Source organism: Ischnura elegans, chromosome 10 (assembly GCF_921293095.1).
Source record: "Ischnura elegans chromosome 10, ioIscEleg1.1, whole genome shotgun sequence".
Lineage (NCBI taxonomy): Eukaryota > Metazoa > Arthropoda > Insecta > Odonata > Coenagrionidae > Ischnura > Ischnura elegans.
In genome coordinates, this window is record NC_060255.1 from 95,589,747 (window position 1) to 95,616,691 (window position 26,945).

The following is a 26,945-nucleotide window of genomic DNA, read 5'->3' on the forward strand; positions in this document are numbered from 1 at the left end:
TGGCCGTGAGGCCAATGAAGCATTGCTAATTGAGTGTGTGTGGGTGAGTGTTGCTGATTAATAAAGGAATTCATTCCATGCCGCCGAGAGTGGGATGGAATTTGAGCTTGTGCCTCACAGCTGTAGGGCGTATAACTCCCCCCTCCCCTATTCTTCTTCGCTCCCGAGGCCCTCGAGCGCACAAACTCCAAGATTTTTTTCTTTCCTTCATTGCGCTCTGTTATACCAACGAGGTCATATCCATTTTTTTTGTGGGAGGACATATGCTATTTCAGTTTGATTACATGAAAATAACGAATATTCGGCCATTGGTATTTAAATTGTTTCATTTCCAAAAGACGCACTTTGGACGTCAACTCGTTTTTAAGAACCGCTCATTCATGAACGGTAACTGGTTCACTCAATTGATTCGATCACTACATGCGAAACAAATTATATGATAATTACTCAGAATTGATACCATTACTTTTCTTATAGAACGTTCTATATATTTCTATGTTATAAATTTAGTGCAGTCTAAAATGGTTTAGCGGGAAGAGACAGGTGATAAAATTTACACAACAATAAATGCGGTTCAAACAAATGGGGTATTTCTTAAGAACGATTCATTAGTGTTTCAGCTCATCAGTTATTTATTTGACCGGTATCAGCCTGGAATTGCACCTCATTGAGAAAACAACTCTAGTTTAGGCTTTTAATTTTGTTTGTGAGTGAATTTTTGTACTGACCTTATTTGGATACCGACCACCTGTGCCTGAAATGTTCATGCGACGAAGGAAGCTCTTTCGAAGGTTGAGTTGCTGTCGTATTACTCATCACCACGTAACCCATTGAATACTGCGTAGACAACATCATACTTCCACCGATCGCAACCCTGAGTGGCTGTGGCATTTTACCTCCCGTACTTTTGTTTTGCTCCAAATTTAATCCCAGCTTATCCATATTTTGGTATCAAATTTTACTACTTAAGTTAAGTAAGCCACAGTAATGTCTAAACCAGCAATTGCATTGGCAGTATTTTCGTCAGTAACAATACTAACTGTTTGGCAATATACAGAGTAAGTACATTTTTAAGATCACAGTACAATGACGCAAGTGGATGTACAAATTTGTTGATGTTATCGGTGTGCAGTTGGAGTTTTTGTGACCTAACTGGGATTTGCTTGGAAACAAGATTCATTTTACTTTTCGCTTCTTAATGCTTCACTTGCTTTTGTAATTTGTGTCAGTAAGTTAGTTTGTGCGTATTTACCACTGATTTATTATTATTTTCGCGTTCAAATTCATTGTACATAGTTCAATAAGCTTCTCTCATAGCATAGAATTCAACCATATTTGGACCCCCGCTTGTAGCTTATAGTATTCATCGTATGACTCACCTTAATTTAGTGAATATTTTACTGTAATTTAGAAAATTTTTGTAAGAATTGAATAATTTATTTAATTTTCCTTTAGGTTTCTAAATGGAATTGCAAAAATTGTTTGTTTGGCCCTTTTCTTCATCTTCGGTATCATTCCACTTACGTTCAAGTATTCCTATACGTTTCAACGGAGCATGTTATTTTTACCATTTGGTAAGTTATATTCTTCATTCGGAATAAAGTAATCAATCATATGCGCTAGATTATTCTCTAATAGGATATTTTTCTCATGTAAACAGTAAGGTGGCCGAGAAACGTAGATTTCGATAAGCCAGAAAAGCTGGGATTGCATGGAGCTCGAAACTTCTATGTCACCTCTTCAAAAGGAATAAGACTTGGTGCTTGGTAAGTTTATTTAATTTAATTTTTTATAAATCTGGAATGTTTTTTATTAGTTGATAGGAACATTTACTCACTCCCAAAATTGTATTCTGTTTTTATAAACATGGGTATTCATCTCTCAATGCGTTTTGATGGTTGGAATTGTTATCTAGTCATAGTTATTTGAGTCAAATTGTGAATAACTCTGTATTTCTATCGCGTTAAAGTTTTTATGCATATTTTTGGGTTATGTTAAAATAGTGTTATGTGAATATCCTTATATTTCTGAAAACTTAATTCTTCCAGACTTAAGTTATGATTGAATGTTACATCTTCAATTTTGTGGGGCCCTTGTGGATTTTCAGTGATCGCTGATTATCAGTTGTGTTTGGTCAGTGATTGTTGTTGTATGTTGTCAGTTTTTCATTATACTTGGCTAGTTTTATTTTTTGTGGTGTCAAGAACTCAGAAGTGCTTGTTCATGTTGGGGAAAACCTTTAAATGTCATACTAAGTCAGTAATTCATGATCATTGACCATTGACAATTATGTTGTTGATGACTACCTTGGACTTAAAAATGTACAATTCCCGAGTGTATTGCCATTGGAAATCAATGATTAATTCTATTAGCATTGATCAAGCCTAATTCACAGAGAATGTGACTGTGCCTTATATCTTTGATTACCCATGCTACCTGGATAATGCCAGGCTGTGGAATGCAGCATGCCTGGGTGTGGCTAACATAACATTACTTGAAATTTGCCCATCTTCTCTCGTTGTAGGCACATCCTTCCTCAGTCCATGGTGAAAGAGTCTGAGAGTACGAGTATTCCAAAGGAGGAGTTCTTTGAACAGGCTCTTTCCAGAGGTCAGCCAGTCGTTCTATACATGCATGGCAACTCGGGATCCAGGGCTGGACTGCACAGGGTAGAACTATACCACGTCCTTCAGAAACTGGACTATCACATCATCGCCTTTGATTATAGAAGTATGATGTAACCGTTGTCTGTTGAATTAAACCCTTTATCTTGCCTGAATATGATCGATGTCATAACTCACAAGACATGGAGAGATGATGGGCTCCTTCACTAGTCTTTCTATGATGTCTTCTATGACAATGTTTTGAAAGTAAAAAAAAAACTTGAGTATTTTTGTACAACTGCATTTTTCCTTATATCGATCTGTCACCTTTGTCTCAAGCTATTGGTGGCTAAGAATTGATGACCGTAACACTTTCGCAATTAGTGATGTCACTAACTCATGCTGGGCAGTTCATAGCTTTTCCATTGTCTCTCAGCCTAGCGCATCTGCCTCTTGTGGTTGTTGTTTGCAATATTATGAGCGATTGCTTAGTGAGGGGTTTTCCATGAATGAGTAAATGATCCAGGATTCTAATGATATCACTTACTCATGAAAGGTTAGCAGGAGCTAACATGTTCTCTTTTATTAGACTTACAATAGATTGGCTCAATGGGGAAAGATTCTTGTCATAATTTGTAATTTAATAACAAAAAACTTGTCATAATTTGTCTTTCCATTGCCTTCACCGATACCTGTAAATAATTTTGTTTAGTAGCCCACACAGAAATGAGTTTACCCTACTGTGTACAAACTTATTACAGTAAAACCTCCATGTAGTGAACCTCTCTATATCATAAACCTCCATACTTCATACCAACCCTTTGGTCCCATCATATTTAAAAGTAAATTTATGGGCAAACCTCTTTGTAGAGAACCTCTTTATCGTGTAAAACCTCCACTTATCATACCAAGGAGATACCCCCGAGACAGTCAAACTATCTCTGCAAATCGTACCGAGACAACTAGAGACCATTAATGCTGCCACGATTACATGCATGGAATGACATTTTCAGCGATAAATGTTTCACCCGTATTTTTTTTCTTATACACCTTTATTATGCTGTAATTTTCATATTAATCATTAGTTCTGGCCATTTTGTTCCATATGAGAGTATACCTAACAGTAAATAAGAAAAAAAGTATCAAACTCTCAAAATCATTTTAAGTGACTGTTGAATTAAGATAGATCACATCGTTTTCTCTCGAATCATGGCAAAAATCGTGTGATAGCACTCGCTTTCTGTAATTATTAAATAATAAATGCATGTTCACTAATGCATGCATGTTTGTTTGAACACATTAATATAATGGTTTAAAAGACAGTAGTGCCTTCATTTCCAAAGATGTTAAAATATGGTGCCTATCACTGAAATTTCTCTATAGTGAACCTCTATATATCAAATTGCCCAAATTTTGGTCCCCTCCATTACAATGTAAAGAGGTTTTACTGTAAGTAATCTCTTTTAATCACCTTACAGGTTATGGAGATTCAAGTTCTGTGGCACCCTCGGAGAATGGAGTGGTGGATGATGGAGTTTGCATGTACAACTGGACGAAACAGAGGACTGGAAAGGCCCCTCTCTTTGTTTGGGGCCACTCACTGGGCACAGGGTGAGGCTTTCATTCATTCTCTCTCAATAGGCTCTGTATTTGTAATACCTATTTTCCTTAGCACTATATCAGTGAATAGGGTGGTTTCCTATTATTTTTTTATTGCCTAAATCGATAGATTATTACTCCTGGAGTACGTATTTCATGAATTTACATTTTGAAATGATGATATGTATCTATTTTCCGCGATAAAATGAAAAGTGAAAATTTTCGAGCGTGCGAAAACGCGACGGCTAAGTATGGATGCTGGGAAAACCACATGTGACGTAGTTCTGGTTCCCGCTGCCGCAAGTGAGGTAACCTTGGGGCGAGGCTTTGGGCACTGATACAGCTCAGGATGCTCGCAGGTAGCAAAGTACCTGCTAGCAGGTAGCGCTTGGCTTAAATAAGCATTATTGATACCCTATCAAACGAAGGAAAATTTCTGACCCTAGGCAGTCTTAATAGGTGATTATTAAGAGGCGTTTCCCTGAGTTCTGTGCCTCGTGCATGCATTGGTAACCTTAGACGATGTAAAACTCCTATCTACTCGAATAGAAACTAGGTCCCCGTGACGTCACGTGGAGAGGCATCGCATGGGCGCCAATCTGGCCTTTTTCAAGTGAGGATAAAATTGACCATTCCCATTCGTCTAAACCGGTATTTCTAAAACCAAATAATTTTTATGTTATCGATACACTAATGGTGGGTAACGAATCGCAATCATTGCCTTTCGTTTTCTTTGATGAAGGAAACTACCCAATTGCTGTTGCAGATGTACCAATCAGCAGATTAAATGTTTGACTGGTAGAGATTGATGCTTCTCCAAATTTTTTGTTAGGCTACCATTTATACTTTCTCAAAAAGAAGCATTTATTTTGAATTGGTTGCTTTTGATCTCTTTTAGTACATGTATACTTAACCTATAAACTTGAACGTACGGCTTTATATTTAGCAAAAGCAAATAAAATGTATGAAGTAAGGTTTTTCGAGTATTGAATCTTTATCGAAAATTTTTTTTCTCAATGTTGCTGTACTTTACTTTGCTAATTGCAATTTTTTCCTTGCATGTTTGCTTATTTCATAAACATATACATGTGTACGTGAAGGCCGTAATGATTTTTATTCCTCTGTTTGCTAAGTAATCGTATTTTAATCCTAATTAAAGATTCTAATCTATACTAAAACTATTGCAATTGAAAGGAATGGTAAAATGAGTAACACTTCACTTTTAAGAAAACTTAAATTTTTTTAATTGACTCAATAGCAATTAAAAATTTTCTTACACTAATGGGATATTTGCACAAAATGAGATTAATAAAAATTTCATAAAAAATAGTTTTCAGGTAAAATTACTGTAAAAGTTACCTGTAACACTAATTGTATTTATTTTTGATTAAGTATCCGCCACCATTTTTCATTTGGCACCCTGACCAGAGGTCACAACCAAAGATATATCTCAATACGGTATGAATTGGGGTTAAGTTTAGTAAACATTACTCAGTTGTTTAACTGGTAGGTTGGTTTAGATAGGTCATGGCTAGAGGTCCGTGAAAGTGGTTTTATTCTTTGCCAAAATTCGTTTTAAAACCATGTGATTTCGTTGTTATAGAAAATCTTGGCGGTGTTATTATAGTGCTACAATTTTCCCACATTTATAGGCAATTTATTATTTTATGGTACACGTTTCATGAATACTTATACACCCATGTCTCGTATAGCGCAATTTCGATATAGCGCAAATTCGTTCCTCGGGGAAACATTGCAACGCAGTGTAGCCTAATCAAAAATCGTAAACGCTCTCGTGATAAAACGTGAACTTGCGCTAAGTACACACGAAATTTCTATCAATCTACGTATATTAATATTATTTCTTGCCTCAAATCTTCTTTTTTGTTTATATATTAATCGAAATCCATTGCTGTGCAATGGCCAAAAGTATTACTCGTCATTGGGTCCAGATAGCCGGCCTACCGAAGTAATTTATCTCGTCTCCTTAACAGAATGAGTTAATTTAGATCATTAATTAAGCGTGGGGCTAGTGGAAATGAGTTTTTTTCAGCAATACGGTTTGAGACGTAATTTTTGCCGTCATAGGTTATCGGGCGATTGACTTCCAGGTAGAGAGTCTACGCTGAAGCCTTCAAGGTCATCGGTATTCACGGGGGAGAAATGGAGCGGTGGCCGAGTTGCGCATGAATAGCATCAACATATAAGAGGGTCCGCTGTAGAGTCTCAAACACAATAGCTTCGTTCCCTCCCCGCAGTCGTAGGCCCTCTGCGTCTCAAGAATACAGTTCAGCAGTAGAAGGTGATGTCGATAGAGCCATGCAGAGTAAAAACCAAGATAAAATGGCAAAAAATAGGAATTCGGGTAGAAAAATCAAGAATTTATCAAGAAAAACCATAAACCCAGAAGAGAAATTGATATAGGTCAATTGCTTTGAAAATGGAGAACGTCAAAGCGATATTGCGCGGAAGTTTAAACGCACGATGCCTTATTCTGAATAAAGACGAAGTTAAAACATCTGTGACCTCAGCCGCACCAACTTCAACCAAGCGGTCTACACATACGGAAAGTTCATAGTGAATCAGTGCAAAAAGACGAGAGTGGTAATCGCTCCGAGACATTTAGTGAAAGCTCCGGTTGGTTCCAGAATTTAAACGGCAAGCAGGTATTTTCAGTGCGGCGATATCAGGTGAATCTGCAAGTGTTGATAACGCAGTCACCACAACATTTTCTGATGAACTCCAAGCTGTGATTGAAAGTGGCTCCTTTCCCCCTCAACTAGTTTTTAGTGTTGACGAGACGATATTCTATTGGAAAAGAATGCAATCTCGTTCATTCATTTTCAGGGAAGGAAAACCTGGGTCAGGTTTCAAGGCATTTAAAGACTGTTTCACGTAGCTGCTAATGACTCGGAGGACTTCAAATTAAAATGATTTATCATTCATAAACTCCGCTAGCTATGAAATGGCATTTAAAGTAGCATTTTCCTGTCATTTCGATGAGCGACAAAAGGGCCTGGATGACACAATAGTTGTTTTTAGACTAGTTTGAAAAATCGTCAACTGCCAGCAACGCATTACGATCCCCTGAGATAGCAGATCTTAGCCCACCCGCACGACAGGATGGAATTTCGAAAGCACGTAAGAATTTTTTTTAGCGTGAATACTATCTTTAAAGATGTTTTAAACTATAAATATTTATAGAAATAATGTTTTCTAAGGCTTTTTATGGGAATATAGATGTTTTAGAGGAAATTCAATACCCAAGACCTATGCTACCAGGAACGCTTCCCTATCTTCCCTATGTTAAAACGCTCTCGTATAACGCAAATTCGTATAGTGCAAAGACCCCAAGGAACGCATCCCTTGCGCTATATGAGACATGGGTGTATGTACTTTTATTAAGCATTTTACGTAGCATTGAACACAATTTCGATTGTACAAAATTACTGATAAAAGTAAATGAAAAAATGGTTCAACTTATGTTGGTTCAAGGTATATGAATGGTTCAAGTATGTAGTCTTGGTGAATACGATCGGCAAACTGCAAATTCCCACTACCTCTGTGCATACTTCGAGAGCCATTCCAGAATTTTTGGATTGTCAAGTTTCTCTACACTAAATAAAGCCTTTAAAAATGCTTCAGTAGTAGCAACAACAAGCTCCTCCTTCGCTTTCTTTGACTGAGTGACTGTGTGTTCAAATGATAGCTGTCTTTTTGCGGGTCCCCTTTCTTTCGCACGTTTATGTGTATAGCTACTGATGTGATTTAACAATGTGTCACATCTTTCAAATTCAAATCTTTTATCGCAAACTTCGCACAGTAATACTCTGTCTTTCACATGAAATCCTTCTGAGCTGAATTCACTTGCCCTGGTATGAGCGGTATTACTAGTTTTTGGCATTTTAAAATTCCTTTCCTTTTTTCGATATTTAAAGCTGGAACCACGAAAAAAAAACTTTCCACTGCAAAACATAACCTGTCACGATGGTGTTTTCAAACTGAGTGCTGGATAGCTACGGCATAACCATAGTACTGTATAACTTACAAATTAGCTGAAATGTTTCATGTCGTGGGTTCCCTTTCGATACCCCTCACCCAGGTGTTGAGGGAAGGTAGGACAGCAGCTAGATACAACAAAATCGCTTCGTTTTGATTACAGCTGATGCCAATCGGTCAGGAAAGGCAGTGAAAGAAGCACACATAGCTAAAAAAAAATGGGATTCAAAGAAACTTGAAAAAGTATTTCCCATTTACCAAACCTGAAACATCTAGATTGAGACACTTTCTCACCTGAAGAATTAGATATTAGGTTTGGCCAATGTCAAAATGATTTTTTTTTGCATTGAAGCTCAGTGGAGAACCGAATTTCCGACGATCCTTCCGCTAATAAGGAGAACCCCCTCCTTATTAGCGGAAGCGGAACCCCCTGTTCCTTCTTCCCCAACTTGCTAGGGCTTCGTGCTTTGAAATAACCATGCGTGTGTATGAATGTCTTTAAACGAATTGAATCGTGCAGTTGACGGCATGGTGCCGTTGACGGCCGCCGTGGTCACCACGGCACCCATTTCAATCCGGCCCGGCACCGTCTACGGCGTGAAATACAGGCAGTGATACATTGAGGCCGCTTTCTGACGAAACAACTTTTTGCCGGCCGCTGTTCACATCACGACGCCGTGAAATTCAGGCCGCTTTGAGACGAGATGACTCTCTGCCACGCTGTGGGCCTTGCCGTGAAAGGTGGCTCACAGCCTGCGGCTGTGTTTAATTCAACAGAACTGTTACATTAGACCCACACTCAAGGTTTTCCTGCGACAAGTTATCCAATAACGCTGTCTAATGCATCGTGGTGAGTCACGGGAATTACTGCTCGGCACTGCCGCGTGCCGTGCGCATGAGCTTGTATTTTTGCTCTTCCACGGCCGCTTTAAATTTCTTTCAGCACTTTTTATTCATAATATCAAATTATTCAAGTGAGAAAGCGCTTAATTCTAAATATTTCAGGATTGATTCATGGGAATCGAAGAGAGAGGCTGTGATAAATTTAACAGCAAGTTCTTGCGGAGAAATCACTACAGTGCGTGATTTTACGCGGATGCGTTATATGCGAGACTAAACGAGCCAATTGACCTTGGAATCATAGTGAGATATAGCAAATGAACGTCGGCAGCGTTAAACAATGGATGATGACTCATTAGATGTGACATTTTCGCTAATTCACCTAAAACAGCAAAAAATGCAAAATTTCGTTTTTATTTACCGATTTCGCGTTATTTCGCGATATCGCGTCTCGCGAATTTCACGGAACTCTAGTTATGGCAGAGCTCATCTCAGACCATGGCTAGGCATGTGAATAGCAAACATTCGAGATAGGTTGGCTAGTTCCTTTCCCTTGGCCACCTTACACTGGCAGAATTTTTTTTACTGAAAGTGTCTGCAGATTTCACCTACAACTTGAACCCAGGACCGTTTGGTGGAAGCTAAGGGCTCTACCATTTTACCAGACAATCGCAATGTGTCAGGAAATAGTCATGAGCTAGTATGTAATCTGCTTGGAGGAGGGTAGCATTGACATTTTTGTCTGAAGATTTTCGCAGTTTCTTTTATCCATCTTGTTAGTTCCTTTCGGGAATGGCTGTGTTGGTAACATTTTCTACTCAAAGTTTCACTCCTACTGGAAGCATTTTCAAGAGAAAGTGCTCCCAGTTGGAGGAGTGAAATTTTGAGCCGTTTATGCAGAATCACCCGAAAGGAACAATGATAATAATAATAATACTAATTTTTATTGTTCCTAGAGATCACATATGTTCCAGTGACATTGCACAGTGGGCGGAAATCGAAAAAAGCTTGACAAAACTAATATCTCCGTTATTATTCAACGTAGATCCACGATTTTTTCGGTTTTTAATTATTTTTACCTCCTTAATCCGATTCTAATGTTATTTTTGCTCTAGAACAATCAGGGGCCTCTCTAAGATGGCGGGGATCCGAGATGCGGCAATGGCGGAAACAGTAAAAATCCCCTGATTTTAATATTAAAAGCGCTGCATGTTAGATGCTTATTATATTCATACAAGTACTATAACTGACTTAGAAACTTTGATACATAATCCTAAACAACTTTACCGTGATGTATCGATACATCATAGAATGTATAGATGCGTGGTATCTATATAATATTAAGGATATGGATTTTACCAATGTATTCCACGGAAATTAATGCAAGTATTTTTCGATTATTTTCATTAGAAGTTAAAACCATATTTCTGTATATGAAATGAATGACTGATGAAATGGAAATAATGCATACCTGAGTAAATACAGTTTTAGGTCTTCGTCACCTGAATCAATCTCGTCTCCATCTGACTCTGCGTTCTCGTCAATCAGAAGGAGGTTCCTAGCTCCCTTAGGTACCTTCACATTTCCGTATTTCGAATCGATTGATGAGGATACTATTGTGTCCGAAGATAGAAGAAATCTTCGAAAAATAAAATTTTGCACTGGAAAATTTTCTGGAGTGCTGCTCTTTGAACCTCCTAATATCCTTGTGCCTCGATTCAAGGGCCTCCTTCGACAATTGTCCAATGGGTAGCACTGCTGCGTTTACAATACACGCTCCATGTATTAGAATCTGATGCACAGTTGGGGGTATATAATACCATTCATAGTGCTCCACATAAAGGGCGGCAGTGGAAGAGCAATACCCGCGGAAACAATCTTCATCAATTAGAAGTCGCTAATTTCCCAAAAAATCCTTTATCTCTGCATCTCCCCCAATGCTGAATTTTTTAATAGAAATTTGAATGCCAATAGTTTTTTCGACTCTACCATCTACACCATTCCTTGGAACATAGCATCGAGCAGTTCTTTTCGAGTCACTTTCCTCCTCTTCATTTTCTCCCCTGTCGGAGATAAAAGCTTCTAAATCTACAAGCCACAAAAAATTGCTACATTTTCTAACGTTGCCTTATCGACATAAAATATTTCTACAACTAGTGGTTTTAATCATACCTGTGACCGATTAATGTAATCTCTCCGTCGTGTACGACCTCTCTGTATTAGAGTAAGTTCGACAACCGGTAACCAATCGATGGGCTCACCTAGGAGAACTCCTCTGTCAGTAGTCACTGTGGCTAAAAGACGTCGATGTTTCAACACTCACCAGCTAAGTTAGACTGACCGTATGAGTAAAACTGAGGAAGCAAGACATTATCTAAGCCAATAGAACGTGTGAATTTTTGGGAAAACCGCCCGGTAAATTGCCAGCTAACTAGTTCACTAGCGTGGTCCAGAGAAGCGATCTTTTGGAGGGCATTAACCGATGCACGTGCGCTGCGGTGGTAAAACAAATAGCGGCGAGTTTCAAAGAAACAACCTAGCCCCAAACACCAAATTCAAGAGCCCCACATTTTGAAGGAACAATAAGCTGGAGTAGTCAAGAGGTGTTACTTAGAGAACTACCCATGGAAGTAGTGGAAGCGGATTACCGCCCCAAGGAACAATTGCGGTCTGTCGGTCGTGTGCACTCACCGCGCCTGCTTCGATTCTTTCCTTCTTCTCAAGGTTGGAGGGATTTCTAGTTTGAAGGGACCTAAAGTGCGGGAAATTCCCTGTGCTTATGTATGTGAGAATAAGTACGAATAAGGGAACAAAGCATTCTGCCGACGTATGGTCACACGTCCTCATCGGGCTCATGGGTGACCGGCGGCAGCGGCAAATTTTCTACTTTCTATGTTGCAACAAGAGAGTGCGAAATTTTTTTGGACAAAATATTGCCTTTACTTTTAGATTTCACATCTTTCCTAACAATTGGGGTAAAAATAATAGTGGTGGAACCATTATTTGCTTTAAACTGGAGCAAAAACCAAATCAGGGTAACCCGCGGCCGGGCCGGGCGGCAGCGTTGACTTTTTATACATATCCCATCTTTAAAAGCAAGGTAGCAAGTTGGAGCAAGATTTTTCTTTTGGATCATATAGTCAAGATTCAGGTCTTTATTTCCATATGAATTTTAAGATCGAGTCTCGTCGCCCTCATAAAGTTTTTTTCCACTTTATGTCAAAAATAGTCAAAAAACAATGCACTTTTAAATGTTTAATTATTATATGAAAAATTGATAAAAATAAATAAACTATCCCGTGTAATTCTTAGGAAAGGTTTACTCTTTTACAAAATATGTGTTGAAATTTATGGAAAACCATATTAACGGCTCAATAGCGAAAGTAAATACTCGATGTTTGCAGAAATTCAGAATTGATATTTTTTATAATTTTTTCTCGTCTTTAACGGATTCTAATGATTTAATGGATGGACCAAATATTAAAATAGCCATAGTTCCTTAATCCTTGGACATTATTCTATCGGACTGTACCATTTTTGTTTACCAAAAAAATAGTGAAAATTTAGGGTTTTGTCACACCTTTTTCGATTTCCGCCCACTGTGCATTGGAACTAACAAGATAGTGATATTAATATGTTTAAAACTCTGGGTGGAATCTTGGACCTTCTAAGTTTACCTTTAGTTTGAGTGGAATATTATTAATTTGTCCGTGGCATATGATTGCAATGTTTTTAATCACTTTCTTTATACTCATTAGGATCTCAGCACATGTCCTTGCGCAATTGACTCGGCTTCAAATGGACGTGAGGTCAGAGGATGGACAGCAAATGTATATCCCCAAAGCCCTTGTTCTGGAGTCTCCTTTCAATAATCTCCGAGATGAAATCCAAGACCACCCCTTGGCACAGGTGAGTTTAACTGTGAACGTGGATTTCAATGGATTATCCTTTTAGGACATGACTATGGACCAGTCAGCAGTAAGCATTTACATTTTCACTTGCCAGTGAGAGGGCTGCAGACACTATTGGATGTGTTAGAGAAGCGTTGCAAGGACTATGGCAGGAGGATTAAAAATCAAATGGAGAGCTAGGTGGTGTGCTTTTGTGAATCATTGCGAGTTGAAAATGTGAGGCTCTACGTAATAGTTGATTGTCACAAGCTGGAGTTGGTGGAAGAGTTCAGTGATTTGGGTGGCACAATAGAGAAAAATGATTTTGGACCAGGGACAGAGCAGTAAGGATATCAGGGAGGGAATTGCATTCGGCATTCATGAACTGGAAAGAGCTGGTAAGAGTATCATCATTTAAGAGTTTAAAGAAAAGGCTAGCAAAGAGTCTGATATGGAGTGTAAAGGCAGTTTTCACGGGGCTCGTACTAGCACAATCAGAGGTGTGTACGAAGGGGCAGTCAAAATTGTGTCGTGTGAAGCGGTGAATTGTAGAACACATAGGAGAATGCATGGATATGAGATGGCAAAATAGCCCCTGTTCTACTTTCGTTCATGCATTTGCGCAATTCCACGCCATTTTAGAAATCAATCCAGTTCTAAACTGTAATTCTGTGCCCCTTGTAAAGTGGCCTTAACACTTTTAGGTCTAGAAACATTGGCACTTAGGAAGGAAAATGAGAAAAGACAGGAGGCACTCAAAATGTAGGTGTGGGGGAAGGAAGAGATGCAGTGGATGGAGAGGAGGAGGAATGAAAAAGTGCTGGACATGGTGGGTGAAGAGGAGCAGTTTCTAAATGAGATGTTGAGGTGACAGAAGGGTGGGATGGAGCAAATACTGAGCGGGAAGGGGATGTTGAAAATTGTGTGTGAGAGAGTTAAGCAAGCTTGAGAGAGGAAGGAAGGGGATAAGAATGTTAGTTGAAATGAAAGAGATTACTCCTTGTTGCAATTGAAGTCCAAGAGATGTGTAGATTGGCAAAATGCTCCATGTTAACGTACATTACCAGTAGAATACTTTGAATAAATTGAACAGAAATTCCATCAGATAAAAATCATTTTTCTTGTCCTGGTTTTGAACTAGGAACATCCAAATTTATGCCTAATACTCTATACTTTGATGCCGAAGTCAGAGGATGGACAGCAAATATTGCCCAAAGCCCTTGTTCTGGAGTGTCCTTTCAATAATATTCGAGATCAAATCCAAGAGCTACCATTGTTTAAGGTGAGTTTATAATTAGAACTCCGATGCATTATTTTTATAGGATATGAATATGGCCAGTACTGGTCCATAGTCATTAGAAAAAAATAAGGGCAATTGACTATTGTAAATGCATATTCCAGAGAATAACTCAGTTATACATATTACTATTAGAGCCAAAAATTGTTGCCAAAGAAAACTCAGCTATAATCCTAACTTAAAGACTGTCTATAAATGTCGGCATCACAGAGGTACACTATGGACAAAATTTGTAGTTAAAATTGAAAAGGTGTATTATTTTCTTTGGTATCAACTTGTTTTTGTTGTACAAATTCTGTGCCCAGGGTTGCTCAGCGGAGGGCTGCTAGCTTAGCTTGGGAACTATTAGCTTGCTGCCGAGTCGATGCTTTTCATGAGTGGGACCAAGTGAGTTTTTATAACTTTTCTTTAGCAACAATTCTTGGCTCTCATACTATTATGCACTACAGAGTTATTCTCTGGGAAATGCATTTATAAGAGCCCTTTTGTTCACTGTTTTGATTCTTATGCCAAGTCATAGAGAAGTACTTGAAAAATAGCAAGCAATGTGGGGGTACATATTGTTTTTCAAGCTTCAAAAACCCATACCTTTTCTCACACAATGTCGGATAAAAAAATTTTATTGGAGTAGTTACTGATTATATTCGGGAAACGTAGAAGTTAATTTCCTTTCTTATCTATTTTATTTCATTACAACCAATTGAGTTATTACAGATACTTTCAACTCTGGTATCACGACTTTTTGCAAGGACAGTAGTTATATGTATCAAAATTTTATCCTTCATTACTAAAAAATATGTTATTATTGAAGTTGTAATATAAGTGGGAATAAGTGGTATCCTGAAGTTCAGGGAATTCCTGATATTTTAGGTCTTCCTGAAGTTTGAGACAGGAATAGGTTGCATAGGGAAACATTTTTTTTTTTGTTTTTGAATTTTTGGCCTTAACATGTGTTACACTAATATTGAATTTATTTCATATTGGATTTGCACTATTTGGCTCTGTTGCACTATTCCATTTGTAAATGAGACTGGGTGAATGCTACAAGCATACATTTTTATAGTCCAACATTGGATGATAATTGTTACTATGTGAACTTCTTCCATGTTTTTTAAATTGAAAAGACTGGCACAGTTTTAAGCACTCACTACATCAGAGTAAAGATATTTCTGAATTAAATTTTACCGCATTGTTATGTACTAGGATGCGTTTTGGGCTCATCAGATTCACCTTTGTCATTTAAATAGCTCATTTCTAGGTATTCTATCAGCCACTTTTTTGTATTTTTTCTATTTGAATTAATTGTATTCTCTAATGATAAGCATTTCATACTGGTAGAACCCTTATATATTTTTCTCCCAAATAGTTTTCTATTCTCTCAGTTAATTTATTTTTAACTTCCGTTTGTCTGCATGTCAGTTCTTCACGTGGATGCCGTGGTTCAGTGCTTTCTTCCTTGATCCTGTGAAGCAGAATGGTCTTGTGTTTGAAACTGATGTCCACGTCAAGAGCATCCCTATACCCATCATAATCCTGCATGCCGAGGATGATGCTGTTGTCCCCTATAAGCTGGGACGTAAAGTAAGTTTTGCTGCACAAATGTGCGTGAGATGCAATGAGTGTGAAATTCACGAGAAGGAAGAATACTTGGTGGAACACCATTATTGCATCCAGTTTAAAAAATTACCTTAAATAGCTAAATTTTGACTGGTGAATACCCAGAAGGCCTAGTTAATTTTGTTTGGTTAATAATACCTATAAGAAGTAGTGATGAAATTTTAATCATTAAAATTTGTTGTCTCCACAAACTTTTGTAATTGATGTGTACAATCTACAATTTGAAGAACTTGGGTTTTAGCATTTTATTCATATGAGTTACCTGTGAGCGTAGGATTTAATATGCTAGGATGGACATATTGAATAACCAGAGAATCTGTGGTAGTGTCTTTTTCATGGTTAGCACTGAATTTGGCTGAAGGAGTCATGTAAGTATTGTATTTAATTAGCCATATTCCTATGCTTGTGCTCATTGTTATATATTGTCTAACTCTATTACTCCAAAATATTTTAAAGGAATATTTAGGTGATTATTATTGGATTATTAGATACTGTGTACGTGATGAAGCATTTAAATCATTCATTTCATGAAGTACCAAGTTTACCATACCGTATTCTTCTGACGATCATAGTCTTTTATAAGATAATTAGATATATTGTTATATATAATATAATTAGTTATATTATTTTTAAATAATTTCTTTATTTTGGATGCAACGAAATTTTTGGAAAAAATATAAAATATGCCAATCTTTGCTCTTGTCCTGTAGTCACTCATTTGTAATTCAAGTGGTTAATTTTCTTTATTTCTTTGGAAATACACCGTTATTATTTGTCACATTTACACATGCATGCAGTATCTGATGGTGAAAATATTTTTCAAAGAGAGAAATGTTCCATTAATTGGTATCTAAGTGCTTTCTGTGAGTGCCATAGTGCTTGTAGATTGTGTGCCAACAGTGTTTCCTGAATTTCGCCCCATTCATTCTACTAGGGAGTTGAGCATAGTTGCACACAGAATTTAAGAAGCGATAGTACATTTTAATTAACGAGCGTGATGCGCCCGCTCCCAGAGGGCTTCCCCCGCTCTTTTCAATGCAGGTCCACAGAGGGATAGGCGCGTTTCTAATTTTAAAATGCAGAAAAAAAGGCAGGGTCTTATGTACAAATTTTATTGGAATGTTCATGTACAAATTGAGGTCAGAGGACCTCTTTAAACACAACATTGGAAGTAATTACACTATACTCTGTTAAACGCACATGGTGACTCATACTTACATATCAACAGGAGACTTGAATGTGGAATCAGCCGCATTTGATAAAAGTTATTTAAGAATGCGAGGTATTGTTGCAAATGAACAAATGTATCAGTTTGTGCCCCGTTAACGCCAGGAATATTTACCGTTTTTTTTGTTTTTTTTTTATTATTTAAAAACCAATTTTAGGAAACAATGGCAATATTTAGGAAGAAAGATATGCCGTCGTATGTTCTCTGATAAATTCTGTGCATTTTGGTACCTCATTTGTAGAGTTTGGTTGCGTATAAGTTGAGAAAAAGGTATCTATACAGTAGAAATAAAATAGAAGATAGATCCTCCTACACAAGTTAAAGTGCAGTCCGTCTTAGATGAGAAAAAATGGCCTCTAGTTTCATCGTGTTAATTTCATAATGTGGTCGACTGTCAGTTGTGTAGCTGACTCAATCATCGATCATTGTTGAAATACCATTGTTATTCTTATCTGCAGCTGTACCACACAGCCGTGCTGTCTAGGAGCCCAGCAGATCCCCCAGTGATGTTTGCCAAATTCGATGGCTCACACGGATTTGGTCACAAGTACATTTGCCGGTCTCCAGAACTGCCATCCATCGTCTCGTAAGTAAGACTTGAGATGAATGGAAGTGGATGAGGGAGGAGTGGAATGAATGTGAATGATGAATTCATCTGAATCCATGATTATACCTATATTTGCTTGCAACTGCAAAGATCAAGAATTTTATTGGTTTTGAATTATCAAGCACAAATGTGTAACGTGAGGTTTAATTCATTCATTTATTATTTTCAGTGACTTCACGATTTGGGTTTGTCCTAGATTCTGATGAATACAAAAATACAACCCATTTGAGTGCATGGTTTGCCATTAATTGTTACATCCATTGATTAATAGGCAGAAATTTCCACTTTGTTTAAGTTATGCTGCAGTACACTGCTCAACTTATTACTGTGTCCAAGTAATTGATATCAATTTTTGATCTCCTTCTGTGTGAATGTGCAATTTGAATTTTTTTGTTTAACATTAGGAGGGCTGAAGGAGTTAATTTTGACTCATTCATAATGCTGCTAAGTTTATCTTAAAATTAGACTGATTTGCTGTCCTTGGAATTCTTTGGAGGCAATGTCTGCAAGTAATTTTTGTGGCTTGTGGCAGCAAACAGTTTTCGATGCCAGTTGTCGCCATGGCAGGTATTGGTCACCAACAATGGAAAATTTTGCTCAAACCAGTAGTTAGAGCAACATAGGCCTCAAGTATTGAGTGTGAATTCTTCTGTTATTACCTATTAATGCTAAATAAATTTTGGGAGATCCATGACTTGGTTTTGAGCTACTCTATGTTGGCAGTGTATTGACATGCATCCTGTATTTTGATGTGAAGCAACAATCAAGTTATCCCCAGCAATGATAGGTCAGTGCTATGAAGTCCTTAAAATATTCTATTTAAAAATATATATTTTTTTCTTATTGGGATAGAAACAACCCACGCAAAAATGTTTTAATTTTTGCGCTTATAATGTACTAAATTCATGTAATAAACATTTGCTTGGACATAGAAAACAGTTAACGCAAGCATTTCATCACACTTGAAGGAAGACCCAACACTGACTACCAGAGTATTGAAAAGTGATTTTTTTGTACATAAATTTTTTTTAACAACAAAGCAAGCAAAGAGGCACGAATTAATTATTTCCAGTGGTGGGTTATACTTAAAGGAATATTAGAAAAAAAACAATTTAGCTTGATTCACGTATTGCCTCAGGTCAAAATTTGATGTTTTATAGAGCCATGTTTTTGATGCAAAATTTTCTAAAATCTCATGATACATATGAGTTCAGAGAATTTTAAATATCCTTTAGGATATTTTTCAATTAGTATTTGGAATCATTACGACTTCTTTGGTAAACCTGCAAATTTTCATAAAAATTGGATGAAAAGTATGGCTGAGACAAATTATTTCCCTCTGGAGGTGCAAATGCCTCTGGGGACTGCATTCACTGAAAAACTGGTTACACCCAAACTTCAAATGGTCGTGAAAAAAAAACTAGAGGAGCTAGCCGAGAAATATTTTACACTGTTTCATTCGTGCATGGAAGGATGGAATTTGCCAGGTTTCATCAAATCTGAGTCTGTGGGTGTCATGCCTGGATGAACTGACTTGGAATTACCCTAGTTTAGATCTTTTTGGTGAAAAAGAAGGCCAGCTGTGATGTAAATATAATTAGTGTTGGCCTGCATATGATTTGGTATGGTTGTAATGTTTTCTGTCCTTCCTTTATCTTCCAGGAAATTTTTCAGCGACTCCCTGAAATTAGGGAATGCCTCGGAAGGATCAACCCCTTTCAATCACCAGTGATGATTCACAGTTCTTTGATCGAATTTGCTTTCCACCGTGCAGATATCATTGTATTTCATGGAGATGTTTTTTTTTCTGGGAGGCGGAGAGGGCAAGTTGTGGGTTAGTAGTGATTAGGGGAAGTACTCAGTATTGTCTCCTCATACATGACGTGGGTCAGTTGTTGAATGCGGAGAATCCAAAGATTTTTAAAGATTACCAATAAGTCCTTTGAGCACATCAGACTGTTGCTTAGTTAGTTGAATGAACCATTGAGTGAGAGCAAAGCTGCTCTATGATAACCAAGTGCTCTGAAGTTGCAGCCCTTCTGTGTCTTGCAAGTGATAAGATGTGTCTGTTGAATACAAGGAGAAGGAAAAACCAATCACGTGAGTGTTTTGGGTTGGTATGTGAACCATATGGCACAATGGGCCATGTAATGTAATTTCTGCAGTGAAAGAAAAGTCTTTATGCTGCCATTATCCTTAGTCAACTGAACCAGTTTATACATCTTGAGTGTGTTGTGTAAAGATCTTCAAGTATTCCATTAAGTTTTAAGGTTTTATGCTTGTTAAATAAATGCCAAAGAGAAGGCCAGCATCTGGGTGGATAGTCTGCTTTGGTGCAGACACAGCTAGTCATTAAGTTATTTCACAGAAGTTGGGAAAAATGATGTCAGGTATTTATGGTTTAATGTGAGAAAGCTTGATGCTGGTTAGGAATGACTGATTCTATTTTGATATTTTTGATTATAAGATGGGGTATTTGCTTGATTTAGCTCTGTAGTTTACTCAAAACAGATACCTTTCCCATTATGATACCATTATTATCCTGTAAATGTGGAAAATGATATGCACATGTCCTCAAATTCAAAATCACCACTCTTAAACGATTTCAGTGTCAAAATTCAAAACCTCCAGTGAGTAATTTACAAATGAAAAGTAGTGTGTAAATAGGATAAAAGCTACAGCACCTGTTCAAAAAACATGTGGGAATGTGTTGCTGAAAGATTATTGCTTCAGTAACATAATCAGTTGCTTTTACTATGGCTTATCTTCATCATGAGATAATTCTACTTTTATGTTTAAGTTAGCATGCATACATATAAGGCTGTAGCAAAAAGGGAGAGTTCTAATTGCTGAAATGTATTGGATATGAGGGAATGGAAAAGCTATGGTCTATACAGAATGCTAAAGATATGGTCTTTAGTGTTGCCATTCTAAATGAAACACCTAAAAAAATGTTATGCCTATAGCCTTGATGCCTAGCCATCTCATACAATGAACATCAATTATTCATCATCCTTTTGACTGATTATCAGATGCATATTATTGCAGCAAATGTTGTATCCAGTTTACTTACAGGAATAAGAGACCAACTAAATGCTTTTGATGACTTGACTAAGATACTGACTTGAATTATTTTTTATATTGAAACATTTTTTACTATATATTTAGAATATTCATTAAAAGTATATTATTACACCTATCAGTTAGGTGAATGTCATAATAAGCAGGAAACAGGGAATTAAAAAAATCAGAGGAACATCTTTTTTTTATATGCTCACGATATGCAGTAATGTTGCTGTGAACTCATATTCAACATTATTTTTGGGAATGAGTTAGAATAATTTTAGAAATGGCTAGCCTGCCAGGATTTTTTTTCAAGTGAATGACCAATGTTGAAACCAAGCCCTCCAACCTAACTATACTTCAATGTAAATTTAATTATTTTGATCTTCGAATGATTTAGTGGTGAACCTTTATGAAGTTGACTGATAGTACACTCAATAGTGTCTTTTATTATACAATTGTTAATAACTAATTAGGAATTTTTGAAGTATTTCACATGAAGATTCATCCATTTCTTTTAAAAAAGAACTGACCAATTTGTGCTTCTTAAGTGCCAAATTACAGTAATTATGTTATTTATCTTATCATACAGTAAAATCATCTGCAAGGGGTCATTCTTCTTGCTCACTCAATGAAAGAGAGTGAAGATTCTGCACATAATTAGTTTCTGAGCACATCCTAGGGGGAATAAATGCATACCATGTGTGTTTGGCTGGTGAAGGTAATTGGGGATAAAATTGAGTTTTTTTTTGGGGCTTTTTACCTCTTTTTTTTATTAATTTAATCATTCATTGAAAAGTTCCCTGTCATTCAGTGGAGTTTTTAGCTAGCACTACCAAGATATTTTTAATTGAAAATGGTAAGACTGAGTTACCTACTTGTACTTTCTGCATATATTTATCCTTTGAATTCAGAGTTGAACCGTGCAAGAAAGAACAGATAAGAAAAAATGCAATGATGGCCCAATAAACCTGAATGGATGGATGCATTTCTGGAAGAATTGCTTGATTTTTAATTTTGTCACTTTCATTCAAATGTACCAGAATTAAATAATGTAAATTATTTATCTATTTATTTAACTTTTTCTCTGTGTTACTGGATGTTAGTTTAATATTTAGTCCTATGTATGGAGAGGATTCCACTTTAAAAGACAATTAATTTAAATTATAGACTAGGGCTGATAAATATTCTATCAGAAGCTTAATTCAATTTTTTACTATGCCTAAAAAAATGTGTGCAACCTAATAAATAATCAGGCCCATAAATTTTATTTCAAAACCTTTCCGTTATTACAGCCGTGAATGTAATATTTTATCATCTGGTCAGGAAATTAACTCATGCTGTCAAGGTATTTGAAAAAAATAGTTTTATTTGGCCCAATTACAGTTGTTTTTTGTCATTCCACCTCTGGTTTTGTCATTATTCAGATTTACATTACTTAACATCAATGCTTGGACGCTACAGTTAATCCAAATGATGGACTTGCATCTGGCTAGTGAGCTGGATGCAAGTGTTGGAGATAAACTGGACTAAGCGTTGACCGTGCAGTTTTTGTGCCCCACCATAATCTCAGTGAATAATATGAGTAAATTTACTCTCTTCTCACCATGGGGCTAGTTGCTTGAATAAAATATGGATTGAATAAAAATGTGGGCAATGTATTTGTGAGGTTTTTAATGGTGTTTGAGACCTGAAGAGGATGTTTTTTTGTTTCAGTGCTATTTGTTAGCCTTTGGGACTTTGCTAATTCTCTATAAAGGATTGCAAAGCTTTCTCTTTTATTTGAAACTGGGCTAAGACTGGCGAATTTGTAGCTTTTGATATATAAGTAAAGCTGTGGTGATCTTTTTGATGTAAAATATATGGAAAATAATGTTCAGATATTGTACATTTTTTACCAAATAAAAAGGATGTTATTTATTGAAATGTGAAAAGGTATTTTTGTCACTAAATCATTTATTGATGAGTAAGAATGTTACCATTTAATTACAGCTTTCTGCGGTTGAATCTGAAAGAAAAAATCTAATCCGAAAAAATGCAAAAAAATGATTTGGTGGCACACAAAAGTTTATTTTAAATTAGGTACTTCCAAGTTTTAATTAAAAAAGGCAGCCTGCAGAAATGGAGAGGGAAATTTTGATGATTGTTTTTGCAATTGAGTCCTGATTAAGTTCATCCTTATGCCACCAGCTTAGGAGCATACACTCTTGTGTTCAGTCTTTCCTCTTGAAGCGTCTGTTCTATGACAAGCTGGGCCAAAGTGTTTGTGCCATTCTTTTTTTTCTCTCTTTTAGTCCCACTCTTTTTTTATTTGTTTGCAACACTGGAATGACAGTGACATAGCGTAGAGTCGGGGTCATATGGGTCTCACCATTGAGGTAGATGGTGCAGGTGCTTTGTCTATTCCTAGTCCATTGAATCTTTCATGCGAACTTGCGGCCAACCAATTGCGTGGCGATGGTTGGTGTCTTAATTTCGGATACTCTTTAAGTTTTCCCGGCATTGGTATTGAGTTGGCCATCACAGTCCTGAAATATCCTATTTTATTTTTTTAGTTTTTGTTTTTACTTGAGTAAGTTGGGAATATAATGAGGTCATTTCGTATGTTTGTAGTTTTAAAAATGACATGGGGAAACGTGGTTCTCAGTGGTGTGTACAGTATGTGTTTGTAGCAACCTATGATGAGAGATAATGATTGAAATTCATATTTATCATTGGAACTACTAGTTTCTAAAGTGGGATGTCAGGGTATTAACTTGTTTTGCAACCAATTGTGCCTAAATAACATGCTAGGTAGGCAGTGGTATACCAAGGCTACTTAGATAACTAGATGTTAGCCATCCCCAGCAGTGGCAGATTCAGGATAGAGACATGGTGCTAGGTGGGGGGTAACCATCCACAGTTGTAGGAACAAAATTACAGTTTTATTTAGTGTAGATTGGATACAGAAGCGGGTGACTATAGCCCCCCTTAGACCCTCTCTGAATCTGCCACAGATTCCAGTATGTACTTCAAAGGTTCAGGATCGATGACTTAAGTATCAATTTTGGTCACTGGTATGCTGATGTAAATAGGTGACACAATTCTATCCAGGACCCATATTTTTCATTTAGAGTATTGTTTCTTATCACCTCAATGGCTCTGCTTCGGGTTAACATTTTTTCAAAAATTTACTATCTGTAGACTGAGAGCAAAAAGATTTTTTGAAATAATTTTAATTGCATCCTAGGGGATATATATCGGCTCCAAGTAATTTTAGCTACACCCAGCGAAAATTCTGTGAAACAGGCTCTGATCATCTAGCTATATTAATGAGTCACTGTGGTTTTGATTAGTCTGTGAAACTAAATTATCTGGAATCCAAAAGTTTGAATTTTTGTTTCATAAGGTAAAAGGAGATTGTGAGAGAAGTTACTGAAAATGCAAAGCACGTGAGAGTTATTCAGTTGCATAAGGGGAGAGTTGCCTCTTAAAATTTTAGTTTTTATGAGGAATTACCAATATATAGCTGAGAACTTCAGGATTGATTCAGGATTGAAAACTCTCCATGTTGGTAATGGAGTTAAACTTTGTCAGGTTCATTATTATATTAATATGGGCACGACCCGGGTTTTGTAACGTATGTAGTTACATCTATAACGTAGCTACAAGATGTGACTACGTTACGAAACCCGGGTCAGGCCCATATTAATATAATAGTGAACCTGACAAAGTTTTACTCCTTTATTTCCAATTACCAATATGGTGGATGGGAGCTTCATTTATTACGTCCTATCTTCTCTGTTCACCACATTGACCATCACAAGTGTGTCTAATCTGCTGGTCATGCCGTTGTGTGACGAAGGTGGGAACCCATCTTGTTCCCATCATACACTTCCTCTCTGCACAAACATCGTTCCTCTTAGTTCCTCCTCAGATTCCGGAGTCTGGGTTTTTGATGATTTCCTTTGCTGGATCGCCATCGAGGAGTTTATCGTTGGTGATGATGCTCTCTGGCGGCCTGAGGAGGTTTGTGCAAGTGCCATCTTCCTGGTCAACGCCTGCCCTCTTCTTGCGAATGAAATGCTTTCCCACTGAAGGGAACAGTGGACGGATGACGGGCGAGAGCAGCTTTGGGTCCATGTGCTCTAGGTCGTTGAATCCGGTGGCCCAGGAGACTGTTAGTCCAATGCTCAGCACGATGATGACTCCAATGGCCGTGTACCACAGGTAGGAGATGGAATACAAGAAGAAGGGGCTCTCCCTAGATTGAGGAAACCAAAGCAGTGCTATCAATGTAATGAATAGACACACATCACGGCAAATGCTGTCGGCTAAACTTGCGAGGCTGGTTGAGGACCAGCTTCACAAGTCAATTGGTGATCCCATAAATGTTACGTAGGAGGATTTTCCAGTTGCCTCTAAGTGTGCTGTCACTCACCACGTAATTGAATGGGTTTACAATAGTTGCAACTCTACAAAATATGATTATCGCTTAGCATAATGATCATCGTGCCATTCAACTGTAATGTAGCACATTTATATTTAATAATTTATAGGTCCATGCGACCACTTACCACGCCTCCAAAGCCCACTAACAAGAGACAGTGATGGATATTGCATGTAATCATTAAAGAGTAGTATTGAGTTTTATAATTTTCAGACTTAAGCCATTATATTTATTGATAATTTTTTTCAGTGATAATTTGAGCTATCCTTGAAAATTGAGCACTCATATTTTTACCACAAACAGGAGAATGGTGAACACAAACTGTCCACGTAATTTTTAAGCTCGATGTTAACCTCCGTACCTCCTATTTCGGGAATCTAAAAAAAACTATCATCGAATGGTCTTAATGGTCTTAATGGTTTCGTTTCGTTTTTGCAGTCTTTCCTGGGTCTTTTTCAGTCTATATTCCTAGGTTTTCATGGTCTATTCTCTCTTATCCCCCTCCAATGAGCCTCTGGGATCGGAACTTAACTATAAGCAGTGGAATTTCGATTAATTTAGTTTTGTCCCTGGTCGAAACTTAACTCCTTGGTGATTTTAACTTTTTGAGGGAAGGAAACTAAACCTAGGCGTCCTATTTTCGTTACCCTCCTGGTCAAAATGAAACATTTTCGTTTTGTTTCACTTGCCATCCCTGCAAACTTCTGTGGTTGGACATCCTGTTGGGTAGGCACACCAATTGACACGCTTAAAGGGAAAACATAACTTACAGGATTCTACACTTAACTATTAATCCTCTTGTAGCAAATCTTTTTGCTGGGGCATGCATTCAAACGACATTTTTGGTCTGCACACGTTCGTTTTAGAAATCCCAGTTTAGACCAATGGAAATGGTCAATTTTAACCGCATTTGAAGAAGGCGAGATTGGCACCCATGCGATGCCACTCCACGTGACGTCACAGGGGCCTAGTTTCTACACCAGTAGATGGGAATTTTACGTTGTCTGAGATTACCAATACATGCATGAGGCACAGAGCTCAGGGAAACATCTCTTAATAATCAACTATTGAAATTGTCTAAGGTCGGAAAGTTTCCCTCGTTTGATAGGGTATTAATAGTCCTTATTTAAGCCGAGCACTACCTGCTAGCTGTTTACTTTGCTACCTGCTAGCAGTCTGCATTGCAGCAGTGCACTTATTCTCGCCCCAAGGTCACCTCACATGGTGGCAGCGGGAACCAGAATGACATCCCATGGGCTTTTCCCAGCATTCATACTTAGCCGTCGCGTTTTCGCGCGCTTGAAAATTTTCACTTTTCATTTAATCGCGACAAATAGATATCGTCATTTAAAAATCTAAAAGTGTGAAATTCGTACTCCAGGAGTAATAATCTTTCGATTTAGGCAATAAAAATATAATAAGAAACCACCCTATGGAAGGCCTGGAATGAGTTAACCCAGAATATCTGACGCATGAGATGATGATTGCCGCTCACTTTTCATAGGCCTCCTCACTGTGCAGATATTCGGCGGCAGAGGTGGCATTCCACAGCAGGGTGTTTGTTGTGGTTGGGGCAGCCGAGATGTCCAAGGGCCAGCTCCCAACGGGGCATTCGGCCGTTGTGGTGAACTTCTTGGGGAAGGTGATGCGGCCTGCCGCGATTGCTGCCTGGGTGCCCAAAGAGATCCACGACACCATGGCCATGCTCACCAATCCACCAGCAAGGGCACCCTGCAATGGCACCAAAGAGAAAAAGAAAGAAGTTCAAGGATT

General features: G+C 37.6%; 2 protein-coding genes across 7 annotated transcripts in view; one reads left to right on the forward strand and one right to left on the reverse strand.

Moving 5' to 3' along the window:
• Positions 1-235: 235 nt before the first annotated feature.
• Positions 236-23,898, forward strand: LOC124167295 (lysophosphatidylserine lipase ABHD12). Of its 6 annotated transcripts, XR_006866651.1 has the most exons (11): positions 236-1,058; positions 1,456-1,574; positions 1,661-1,766; positions 2,525-2,730; positions 4,082-4,214; positions 12,800-12,950; positions 14,073-14,213; positions 15,648-15,809; positions 17,532-17,659; positions 19,343-19,780; positions 21,658-23,898. XR_006866651.1 is itself a non-coding variant. In XM_046545232.1 (10 exons), the coding sequence occupies exons 1-10, from the start codon at positions 988-990 to the stop codon at positions 19,410-19,412; spliced, it is 1,287 nt and encodes a 428-aa protein (XP_046401188.1). In that variant the 5' UTR covers positions 236-987; the 3' UTR covers positions 19,413-20,499. The 6 variants fall into 6 exon arrangements, 5 of the variants coding, with proteins under 5 accessions (XP_046401188.1, XP_046401190.1, XP_046401193.1 ...); XM_046545232.1 differs by lacking the exon at positions 21,658-23,898 and having other exon boundaries at positions 19,343-20,499; XM_046545234.1 differs by lacking the exon at positions 21,658-23,898 and having other exon boundaries at positions 237-791; positions 19,343-20,499.
• Positions 22,458-26,945, reverse strand: part of LOC124167294 (sodium-coupled monocarboxylate transporter 1-like) — a 35,570-nt gene continuing 31,082 nt past the window's right edge. The window contains exons 13-14 of the mRNA XM_046545231.1: positions 26,668-26,903; positions 22,458-24,986 (exon numbers count right to left, since the gene is read on the reverse strand). Of these exons, the coding sequence (XP_046401187.1) occupies positions 24,656-24,986; positions 26,668-26,903 (567 nt within the window). The 3' untranslated portion in view covers positions 22,458-24,655. The remainder of the gene's footprint in view (positions 24,987-26,667; positions 26,904-26,945) is intronic.